The sequence below is a fragment of the Raphanus sativus genome, unplaced genomic scaffold, assembly GCF_000801105.2.
Source record: "Raphanus sativus cultivar WK10039 unplaced genomic scaffold, ASM80110v3 Scaffold2458, whole genome shotgun sequence".
In the NCBI taxonomy this organism is placed as follows: Eukaryota; Viridiplantae; Streptophyta; class Magnoliopsida; order Brassicales; family Brassicaceae; genus Raphanus; species Raphanus sativus.
Genome location: NW_026617766.1, coordinates 3,629 through 15,445, shown reverse-complemented (window position 1 = coordinate 15,445; position 11,817 = coordinate 3,629). Strand labels below are relative to the sequence as shown.

The following is an 11,817-nucleotide window of genomic DNA, read 5'->3' as shown; positions in this document are numbered from 1 at the left end:
ATAAGAACTCATTTTCATCATATTATAGATATTGATATGATGAAATGTACAATAATAATCTTATGTTTGAATTTATAGATATTGATCTCTCTGTTGGTCGAACTGGGGACCAATCGATCCACAAGGTTTTCGTTGATCCTGGTGGTAGCCATTGCATTGCTACGGTCACTGGTGGTGTTGGAGGAGCTGAAACTTTCTACGCTCATGCTAAATGGCCTAAGCCGCGTGTGTTGAGCCGCTTGAAAGGCTTGTTGGTTAACGCCGTGGCTTGGAACAAGCAACAGATAACAGAAGGTTGTGCTTTGGTGTGTTATATCTGTCTTGTGTCTTTTTTCTCTCTTCCAGATAGATATTGATATTGTTCTGTCTTTCCCCTGGATTCAGTTTCAACTAAGGAGATCATCCTTGGCACTCAAGATGGGCAGCTATTTGAGATGGCTGTCGATGAGAAGGATAAGAGGGAGAAGTACATCAAGTTTTTGTTCGAACTAGAAGAACTTCCCGAGGCCTTCATGGATTTGCAGGTACTACCGTTTTACTTTGAGACTTGAATATGTAATGGCTATTCTAATTTTCGTTGATATTGGCTTCGTTAAGATCCCGGTTCAATGATTTTGATAAGCCATTAAGCGTGAATGAAATTTTTATGATAGGTTTAAAAGTTCTTATCCCCGATGAGAACTTTGACGGAACCATGTTTCTTTCGTTGGCTTTACTGTTCCAATCACTGTCTTTTGTGTAGATGGAAACAGCCAACATAAGCAGTGGAATGAGGTACTATGTGATGGCTGTAACTCCTACTCGACTCTATTCGTTCACCGGGATTGGAACGTTAGAAGTAAGCTTAACTCTCTTTATCATTTATTTTCTAACGTTTACTCTCATGACAGTAAAATCAATTTATAATCATGAATTGAAATGGTAGCGTTAGAGTTTAAGAGTCGGGTCCATGATGTTATTGAATTAGAAACTTATGGAGTAGTGATCAATTTATTCCCTATGGTTGGGCTTCAGAGGTGAAACCTGATTATCTCCTGAAAATGTGAATTAGCTTTTCTTTCATTCGATTTCTAATTCCTATGTGTTTACTTCCAGTCTGTCTTTGCTAGTTATAAAGAACGTGCAGTCCGTTTTATGGAGCTTCCTGGTGAAATACCAAACAGGCAAGTGCTAATCAATTTATATGAAAGAAATCACAAAGCGTAACCCTGCTCGCTGAACATATAATGTTTTGTCGTCTCGCAGTGAACTACATTTCTTTATAAAACAACGAAGAGCGGTGCATTTTGCATGGCTTTCAGGAACAGGAATTTATCATGGTGGCCTAAATTTTGGAGCTCAGCACAGGTAGATATAGAGTACCTATATCCCTCTGACTTTTATGCTGGGGGATCTTTGTATACTTACCCTCTTTCATCTTTTTAGATTATATCATTGTGTAACTTGATTGAAACTTGTTTGGTAGTAATCCAAATGGTGATGAGAACTTTGTGGAGAGCAAAGCGCTGTTGGACTACTCAAAACTGAGTGATGGTACTGAGTTAGTCAAGCCTAGTTCAATGGCACTCTCAGAGTACCATTTCTTGCTTCTTATTGGGAATAAGGTTAAGGTATGTTTTGGAAACATGAGTTTTATGCATCCCTCGTTGCAGTTTGATCTGGCTACATATATGTTTTGCGTATTTGTGTCCTTACTGTCTGGTGTCTGCATTCCTTAAATGTGGTGGTAGGTTGTGAATCGGATAAGTGAACAAATCATAGAAGAGCTCCAGTTTGATATATCGGCTGATTCAGCTTCTAGGGGCATTATTGGACTTTGCAGCGATGCCTCTGCTGGCCTTTTCTATGCGTATGATCAGAATTCGATCTTCCAGGTCTGTTTGGTGTTTGGCTTGTACTCGTCTATAATGATCTTAGTTAACTACTTTAGTAAAATTTTCTGATATCTTATACTTTCTCATCTAAATTTTGGGCTCTGGATGTCTTCTCTAGGTTTCTGTGATTGACGAAAGCAGAGATATGTGGAAGGTTCACCTAGACCTGAAAGATTATGCTGCAGCTTTAGCAAACTGTCGTGACCCTCTCCAGAGAGACCAAGTTTATTTAGTTCAGGTAATCTTCGATGTCCATCACCGTTGGTTAAATTACTAGGACGATGTTTCTCATGTCATATCCGCAATTCCTTTTCCTCGTCATATTATGCTGAGAATCTCTCTTGTTATGATTACGTGTGAATTGGACACATTCTCTTGTAGGCAGAAGCTGCATTCGCCAACAAGGAATATCTACGAGCAGCATCATTCTATTCCAAAGTAATTTCTCATTCCTTTGTTTTACTTGCTCTAACATGATACAATTTTGACTTGCTATGTTTTCCTTTGCAGGTCAATTATGTAATATCTTTTGAAGAGGTCACTTTGAAGTTTATTAGTATAAACGAACCGGTAAACATTTACCTATGAATCTTGGCTAGTTTTAAATACATACCATAAATTAATCTCAAAACATCTAATCTTTATTTCCGTGCTTGCTGCTCCGGAGAAAAAATGTGTGTCATATGTGGGCTTTAATGTTCACCGCTTTTTATTCCTTATGTGATTGCAGGAAGCTTTGAGAACATTCTTGTTGCGGAAGCTTGATACGCTTTCAAAGGATGACAAGTGCCAAGTTACAATGATATCAACGTGGGCAACCGAGCTATATCTGGACAAGGTTTAGAGTTTACTTCCATACCCACTTATTCTCTGTTCTCACTTCTTAGTAAACACATTTTTTTGGTTTCTAATCTTCACTAAATGTAATACTTCATACTTTATTTGATCTAGTGTCGTAGTTTGTTGATTTTGCTTTCTGGTTTCTTTATGAGTTTATATATCTTATTTTCATATGGTTCTTGAATATGCATTTAGATAAATCGGCTGCTTTTGGAAGATGACACTGCAATAGAAAATCGTAACTCAGAGTATCACTCAGTCATTCAAGAATTCCGTGCTTTCATGAGCGACTGCAAGGATGTATTAGATGAGGCAACCACCATGAAACTTCTGGAGAGGTAATTTCCATAAGCCTCCCAGGAAATAATATCAAAATCTATCTTTTGCCACTGAGAACTTGACCTTTATGATGATGGTGTGTTTTATTCTCTGGAATAAGCTATTCTCTTTAAGACTGTTCTAAGTAGAAGACTGTTCAAAGCACATTTCTAAGGATATCTTGCTTGCAGTATGAAACATTGCCTATCTTCTTTTTTAATCTCATTTTTACTTCTTTCGTTGTAGTTATGGTCGGGTTGAAGAGTTGGTATATTTTGCAAACCTGAAGGAGCAGTATGAAATCGTTATACACCATTATATTCAGGTGAAGGGTGTGATAAGTTTTATATTCCTAATTGATTCCACAGAGATACGTAGGTCTTACTCAGTCTTGTTCAGTTTACTGAGTTTGTTCTTTATCCATTAGCAAGGGGAAGCAAAGAAAGCGTTGGATGTGCTCCAGAAATCTTCAGTTTCAGATGAGCTTCAGGTGTGTAAAAAAAGTAACGCAAGTTTTTCTTTTTTAAAAAAATGGTCTCCAAATCTTTCTTGTAGCTAAAATATATTTTACACATTTCAGTATAAATTTGCGCCAGAGCTTATTATGCTTGACGCGTATGAAACCGTGGAAGCTTGGATGGCCTATAAAAATCTGAACCCAAGGAGACTAATTACTGCAATGATGCGTTACTCAAGCGAACCACATGCAAAGTAATTGCCCACTTCTTAACTGAATGTCCATTCACGTTGGTATTAATCTCACCAATACCTTCTCAAATGAAAATGCAGGAACGAGACACATGAAGTCATAAAATATCTTGAGTTTTGCGTCCACCAATTGCATAATGAGGATCCAGGAATTCACAATTTACTTCTCTCATTATATGCCAAGCAGGTCTGATAAGTTCCCTTTCAATAGTTTTACTTTGATATAGTCATTAGTCTCTTAGAAGCCTGTTCTTAATCCGAAAAGCAACAACGAAAGATTAGTAGTTAGTACTTACTAATTGGTTTCCACTTGTAAGATTAAGTGATACATAGAGGTTTTCTTTTTATATATACATTTAGGAAGATGACAGTGCTCTCCTCCGTTTCCTGCAATGCAAATTTGGGAAAGGACGAGAGAACAGTCCTGAATTTTTCTACGATCCCAAATATGCGTTGCGCTTGTGTCTCAAGGAAAAGAGAAGTCGTGCTTGTGTCCATATATACAGCATGATGTCTATGCATGAAGAGGCAGTAGCCCTTGCTCTTCAGGTAAAAATTCTATATAATCAAAAAATTTATTTCTGTCTTATATGCGCCATCTAAAACAAAACTGCTACTGAAAGATACTGAAGTCGCTGCATTTCCAATTTGTCTCTTTAGTTTGGTTTGAACATTGTTTACTAGAGCTTTCTTCTGGTAGTGTTTGAAAACTCTTTCTGTTTTACAGATCGACCCAGAGCTTGCTATGGCTGAAGCTGATAAGGTTGAAGACGATGAAGACTTGAGAAAGAAGCTGTGGCTAATGGTAGCAAAGCATGTCGTCAAGCAGGAAAAGGGAGTCAAAAGGGAAAACATAAGAAAAGCTATTGCCTTTCTCAAGGAAACTGATGGCCTTCTAAAGATTGAAGATATTTTGCCATTCTTTCCAGACTTTGCCTTAATTGATGACTTCAAGGTTAGTTCTCTTTACCAGGCACACAAAACGCTCTGCCTTGTGCTTTTGTTATTTTCTTCAATACCGTTGTGTAGGAAGCGATTTGCTCGTCTCTGGAGGATTACAACAAGCAAATAGAACAACTGAAAGAGGAGATGAATGATGCCACACGTGGGGCAGATAATATTAGAAATGATATCAGTGCCTTGACACAAAGATATGCTGTGATCGACCGTGAAGAGGAATGCGGGGTATGATCATCATAAGATTGAATATTCTTTTATTATATATATAGATAAGAATCAGAGTTTTTTTGGAAGAACCAAAATCATCAGCACACCTTTATCCATGTGAATGTTATTCCAGGTTTGTAAACGTAAAATCTTCACGACGACCGGGGATTTCAGATTGGCACAGGGATATTTTTCAGCTGGACCACTGGCTCCTTTCTATGTATTTCCTTGTGGACACTCTTTCCATGCACAGTGCCTGATCACACACGTCACTAGCTGTGCACACGAAGAGCAAGTAAGTCTCAAACCATGAGTTCTTGTTCTTAGTTACATCTGCGTATATCAGATACTGCAAATTTTAGCGATATTCAGCTGTTCTAGAGTTTGTACCATGGGGATAGATTTACTCTAAAAGCAGCTTAGTTCTTAATGCTACTTTCAGTAGTAATACATACATCTCGAGATTTGTGTACCAATGTTACAAATGCGAGTTCATTTGTCGATTGGTTTTCCTGAAAATCTGTAGGCGGAGAGTATACTCGATCTGCAGAAGCAGCTGACATTGCTCGGTAGCGAAACACGGAGGGATATGAATGGTAATCGATCTGATGAACCCGTAACTAGCACAACTACTGCAGACAAGGTATGGACATTTATTTTCCCTATATTCACTTAGCATCAATGTGTTGACATACTTTCCTTACGTTGAGGCAGCTTCGATCAGAGTTAGATGATGCTATCGCCAGTGAATGCCCATTCTGTGGAGAACTAATGATCAATGAGATCACTCTGCCTTTTATTAAACCTGAGGAAACACAACATTCTGCCTCGTGGGACCTCCGACCACAGACCAACTTAGCTAACCAGAGGACCATTTCTTTGCCTGTTTGATTTGTGTAACACCGTGATTTCCTTTTCATGTAATTTCTTCTTCAGCTGCCTTGGATTGTGGATGTGATTTTGAGTGTGAGTTAATATTATTATTAAGCTTCTTGAGATGACATAGAATAGAACTCGTCAAAAGACGAGAAGAACATTACGTGTAAAAAACAGAGAGAGTAGTGAGAGAAAGTAGATCGAAACTCCGGTGGTCGGCCGGCGCGTGAGCGTCCGTGCCGCCGCCGAAGGTCTTAATCTTCCAGTCAAGTCCGTCAGATCTTGGCCCTCTTTCGTCTCCTTGTCACGACTGCTTTGTTGGAGCTCTGGTCCGGCCCACCCTTTTGTCGGCAACTCGAGGAGTTAACCGATTCAATCGGCGGGTCTTCAACTGGAGTAAAGACACCGTCGTGTGTAAGCTACGGAGTAGGGTTTTTTGTGTGGTGTTTTTTTCCGGGAGGCGGAGGCTCTAATAGTTCCGTCGCCGCCGGTCCTTATCACCGGGAGGAGGGAGCTTCTTCAGCTTCTCTGTCGCCGGTTTCTGTCCCCGGGGAGTGAAGGCTTCCACAGTCTTGCGCCGCCGGTTTCTAGGTTAATCTAGGTTACTTATGGATTAGGGTTTGTGGTCAAAGTTTGGCTCGGGTTGGTAGCTGCGCTTGTGTTTAAATGGCTCGCGTGTTTGCGATGATGAATGAGCTCTTGAGTAGATCGAAGACGATCTTCAGAGTGAAGGAAAAGCAGGAAGCTTAGAGAAATGGTTGCGGTGTGGAGGTTCGTTGGTTTCCCGAGCTCCGACGCGACGAGTTGCGGTGGTGTTGCAGCCGACGGCGTGGTGTCCTGAGGGCGAAGATCACAACAAGTGGTTTGGGCCTCTTTGACACGTGGGCCTGCTCGAAGCCGTGCGGTTTCATTTGGGCCGAAGTGTAGACCCGTTAAGGGAAGAGTTTGTGGGTTCAGGGTTTGGGCTCAATGTTTTGGCCCGTATTTTGGTGTAGTATGCATGTTGCTTAGTCTGGGCTGTATGGACTTTGGGTATGTATGTGGGCTTGGCCCGTTTTATAATTAATATTAAAATTTTTGAGGGAAAAAAAAAACATACACTAAAGTTTGCTCACCTACTTGTGTCTATATGTTTTTCTTGACCATTATATCAGTCTTAAAAAATTGGTAAATAAAATTAATTACTATTTATAAGTTACATAGACAACGTAAAGTCAGTAATACATTTTTGGAAAAGAATACAATATGTGGAGCAACCAATCATATGTAAAGAAATTAGAATATAAGCATATATTCTTCTTTTTAAGAGATTTTTTTCATGGATTTGGTCCCTTATTGGTTTTACTTTTCCCTTTATCCGAACAACAACCAAAATACTTTGAACCAAAAGAGGCATAAAAATAATACAAAAATGTTAATAAATCAATTGATAGCCTCACATAGGTTGGACCAAATGACAAACTCACAAGCTGTCATTATCTGTCTCTACTCTTCTTTTCATTTTACAGAAAACAATATACAAACATAAACTCTTGAAGAAAGTTTTGTTTTCCAACTAACATGTTACATATGTGTGTGCGCGCGCAATTATGAGAATGAAACCACAACAACTTGGATTTATTTACATTCTAATATGAAATGAAGCTTGTAAGATGATAGTACTAGTATTTATTATAGAAGCCTAAAATATAGTTGTGTAACCACCTTAAAAGGTTAACTATATTCCAACACACCTTGGCAAGTAAGTCTAATGATAAACTCAACCCTACATTAGCTAAAACATCATCATCAACTTGTCAAGGACCTATTTAATACAGATTCAATTTTGGTTGTCACGTTTCGTTCAGCCGAACAGAGGCTGCTTCGTCAATTGTAGTGCACATGTGTATTAAAAAAGTCATAAAAATAAAAACCAAACTTTTTCTGTTAACAAAGAACAAACTCTTAAGCTAGTAGCTTTTAGATCAAAATAGTAAATTCTGTGTTACAAAAAAAAATGGTAAATTCTAAATCATTGTAAGAATAAAAATGTTTGAAATTGCAAAACATTATTTTGAAAAAGGTAATATTGAAATTAGTAGCATGTTACAACTTACAAGTGACACAACTAGCAAGTTGCAAAAAAAAAAAAAAAGCAAGTGGCAAAGAAACAACAAAGTAAAATAATGTGCTGATTTAACCAACCAGATGACAATGCGATTCCACCTAATGGAAGAAATAAATTTATTACTTTTTAACTTTTTCCACTTTATGTGTCCATAATTTTGGCAATACAAACTATAAAACGAAATAATAATACAAGAGAAGAATTTAAAGAAAAAACAAAAGAAAGTTACAATGTCTTTTTCTTTTAATTCTGCCCCCTACTTTTCCACTTTTGTTATATATACTAGATGATGCCCCGCGCAAATGCGCGGATTTTTTTTATGATTATGATTTTAGTAAAAAACTTTTGAATCTTAACAAATAAACACAATGGATAGAAAAAATAGCTATATACCAATTATTTTCTTACCCTTTCTTCTTCTCACTTTTATTTTTTTATAGTATAGTTTCTTGTTTAATCATTCTTATAATTGTAGTTGTAATAAAAATGACATTATAATTGATTATACTGAACCGAACCGGATTTTGGATAATTCGGATGATTACTCGGCTAAGTACACAAAATCAATCACATATAAAATTGAATTCAGTTTTCGGTTATTATTTTAGAGTGTCATTTCTTCTCGTTTTTCAAAATAGTAAGGATCGGTTAGGTTAATGAAAACCGAACTGTAAACCAACCGATTTAACAAAAAAACTAAAAGAAAAAGAAAAAAGTTGTTCACCCAAGTATCTAAATCAAACCTAATTTCTCTTTTCGTTTTGTTGTCTGGGTACAGCCGTCTCTTTCTTTTATTGCATCTCCTTCTTTACCTCAGACTCTTGCTTCATCTCCTTCTTCATCTCATCTCATGCTTCTTCTTCCTTTGTTGCTGTGTTTTTTCTCTGGGTCAATTAACACGTAATTGTTTTTTTTCATCTCTTTTTAAAACGAAATTATATTAAAGTTTTAACCCAAAAAGGTATCAGAATCTTATATTCTAGCACCGGAGAAATGTTGGCAAGACCAACAGGACGAGGATTAGACAAAACATCGAAACAGAAAACACAACAAGATCTACAACTCAAAAAATCTAAAGAGAGAAGATACTCAAGCGAGGGTGAGAAGACCGAGCAAGGAGCCCCAACTCTGAACACGGATGGTTAGCGGATTCGGCGTCCCCGGCGTGTTCGAAACCGACCATGGACCCATTTAGGATTATTCTTCTCAGAAAGAGCCATCTTCGGAGGGTCCCGTGACCTCGAACGCCGACAACTTTCCTCCGCCGTCACAACGCGTCTATGGCCACCGCGCACAAACACTAAATTCCACCAGCCAAGAACTCTTCCACCTCTAAGATGGAGATATCTCGGGTAGATAAGACGAAAACAGAGAAGATTATAATAATGATTCACGTTTAACATGTGTATTAGTAGTCCCTTTATAATGATGATATTATCGTAAGTCGCTTAGGGAGAAGAAGAGTATTTAAGTTTCTAGGTAACTGGAGAAGAATGAGTAAATAGTTTGGCGTTCGATTAAGCAGAAGAAGAAAGTGACGTGGATGGACCAAATGTTGTGAGTGGTGTTTCTAGTTTTTTCATTTATTGACATGGCAGTCTCAAATTCATTTTAAAATCTGATGTGTCAACTGCTGGAGAGAACCTTGCTTCATTACTGTGTGGATTACCCTTTTCAATTTCATATCTTTTCAGTTTTCCCCAATCAATCTCAAGTTCTCAACCATTTACAGTTACATTTCCCCCCTCTCAAACCGGTTCAAAACAATAGCAGAATGCCAAAGAATCAAGATACTTTAACCGAAAAATACCATAAAATAAGAAATTACTTCACCGGTTTAACCCCAGTCTCTTGTCCCACTTCCACACTTCACTTCTGGTTAAGCAACTTGGATCTCTTCCTAGCTTCGCTATAGAGAACCACTCCCATAATCGTGACTCCGAATCCGGCAACACCCATCACCGTCACCGGATTCCTAAATATCAAAACCGAGACTCCTGCAGCCACGGCGGCTTTCCCGTTGCCCAAAACCTGCAAGGTGAGAGCACTCGTGTGCTTTGTCACCAAGAAGTTCGTCAAGTTTACTAAATATGCCACTGTAGCGTTCCCGGCGAGCAAAAAGATGATCAATGGATCGGTCCTAGCCTTTTCGATTAGGATTCTTAATACATTTCCTTCGATGTAGAGTGTAAATGGTAGTAAGATACACGCTGCCATTGGAGCCATGTAGAGCAGAAGATTCATCGAATGTAGCTTCTCTGATTCAGACGTCAGGATAATCCCCTGCCAATACACAAAATTTGGTTAAACCAAATCAAACCGATTCAATAAAGATAAAACCGGATTCGAACTGAACTGAACTTCCGACAAAAGTGAGATCCAAACTAGTAGATTCAGACATTGAGACATTTGTTGTAATAACGGAAACCAAACGAAATTCGGACACAAACTCCGGTTTAATTGATACTAAACTGTAATTCCAACAGAGTCAAACCGGATCCGAACTGAACTGAACTTCCGACCAAAGTGAGATCAGAACTACATTAGTAGATTCCGACATCGAGACATTTGTTGTAATAAAACCGAATTAGAACACAAATTCAGGTTCAACTAACTTTAAAACCGACCAAACCAAACAGGTTAATCGTTAATCACCATACCTGGACGACGGATTTAAGAGCTCTACCGGCGGTGGAAGCGACGCAAATGAGGAAACCGAAGAGATGAAACGAAGGCTCGGAGTTAGAAGCGAGAACTATGCCGGAGACGACGGGAAGCAGAGCCAAGTAAACTTCGGTGGACTCCGTTTTACAGGTAATGAGGAAAGAGAAGACGGCGGTGAAGAACGGCGTGGTGGCTCCGATCGCCTGATTGAAAGAGACAGGGATGTAACGGAGCGAAGTGTTGCCGCACACGACGGAGAGGCAGAAGATCGCGGAGAGAGCGAGGATCTTCAGAAACTGACGGCGGGATAGGATGTGCTGACGCGGCACGATGCCGGCGATGTTGATGACGGCGGAGCTGTAGGCGGCGCAGGAGAGCATGTGCGTCATTGTCAAGAAGATCGGGTAGCGGAAACCGTAGTAGAAGAGGAGGTACTTGTTCAGGAGGAGGACTCCTATGTTGGAGCCGAACCAGGCGGCGATTATCGCCGCCGTGAGGACGGAGGGAGACACTGTGGGGGAGGAGAGGAAGAAAGGTTTTCCGGTGGAGGAAGAGGAGGAGTGAGGAGGTGTTCCGGGGATGTCGATGACTGTTGGTGTGGTGGTTGCGGCGGCGTCGAATCTCGGGTTGCTCATCCGCCGCGTGGTCCATGATTGAGCTTCCACCATTTCGACTAGAGAGAGAGTTTTTCTTTTTTTGCTTTGTGAGATCTGAGAGTGAGAGGTGGTAGCAAGAAGAAGAAAGAGGATGAATGTAAATCGGAAGGTGAAGATTCAGATTTAGTGTAAACGTTTCTGAGTGATATCAGCCGTTGGATCTTATACTTGGGAGGGAATACTTTTATTTTTTAAAAATTAAAAGGAAAACAAATCTAACGAAATTAATTTTAAGATTCGAAGTCTTGTGTTCGGAGTTCAAGCATGAGTCAGAAGTGTCGGTAGTAGGTCCGGTCCGTATTTGAGATCCGAACGGAAACAATCCTCTACGACGCAGTCTAATTTAAATTCCCCTTTGATGACCCATCCTAATTAATAAGATTTTTTTACATCCAGAGACACATTTTCACATCTCAATTACATTTGAAGACACATTCTGCTTTTGACACACTTTCTTCCCATGATTTGTCTTTTCTACCCTTTCATTGATCAACAATAGATTTTACTTTTGTTCTAACTAAAACAAAACATTTACGATTAAAAATTTTGATTGTCCTCTTTGTTTCTCTCTCATGTTTCCAATCGGAAATCACTTTCCCAAATCCCT

At 39.2% G+C, this 11,817-nt stretch overlaps 2 protein-coding genes across 2 annotated transcripts; one reads left to right on the top strand and one right to left on the bottom strand.

Moving 5' to 3' along the window:
* Positions 1 to 78: 78 nt before the first annotated feature.
* Positions 79 to 5,898, top strand: LOC130505652 (vacuolar sorting protein 18-like; the record flags this gene model as incomplete). Its single annotated transcript, XM_057000254.1, has 22 exons — positions 79 to 294; positions 385 to 524; positions 743 to 838; positions 1,096 to 1,163; positions 1,246 to 1,347; positions 1,466 to 1,610; positions 1,731 to 1,874; positions 1,993 to 2,112; positions 2,256 to 2,312; positions 2,385 to 2,444; positions 2,605 to 2,712; positions 2,910 to 3,052; positions 3,279 to 3,357; positions 3,460 to 3,522; positions 3,613 to 3,743; positions 3,822 to 3,927; positions 4,101 to 4,289; positions 4,468 to 4,695; positions 4,770 to 4,925; positions 5,041 to 5,202; positions 5,434 to 5,550; positions 5,622 to 5,898. Coding segments are annotated over 22 exons (2,807 nt in total), but the record flags the coding sequence as incomplete, so codon positions are not given.
* A 2,546-nt stretch (positions 5,899 to 8,444) lies between these two features.
* Positions 8,445 to 11,412, bottom strand: LOC108823112 (probable sugar phosphate/phosphate translocator At1g12500). The gene is made up of 2 exons (XM_018596366.2): positions 10,551 to 11,412; positions 8,445 to 10,173 (listed from the first exon to the last, which is right to left on the bottom strand). Exons 1-2 carry the CDS (start codon positions 11,220 to 11,222, stop codon positions 9,760 to 9,762), a joined length of 1,086 nt encoding a protein of 361 aa, XP_018451868.1. The 5' UTR covers positions 11,223 to 11,412; the 3' UTR covers positions 8,445 to 9,759.
* Between the last annotated feature and the right edge of the window lie 405 nt (positions 11,413 to 11,817).

What these genes read in the sequence shown, in the direction of transcription:
- LOC108823112 (XM_018596366.2), bottom strand. Translation starts at nt 11,222, where the DNA reads ATGGTGGAAGCTCAATCATGGACCACGCGGCGGATGAGCAACCCGAGA. An exon ending in CTCTTAAATCCGTCGTCCAG is followed by an intron (nt 10,174 to 10,550) that starts GTATGGTGATTA and finishes GTGTATTGGCAG; the next exon opens with GGGATTATCCTGACGTCTGA.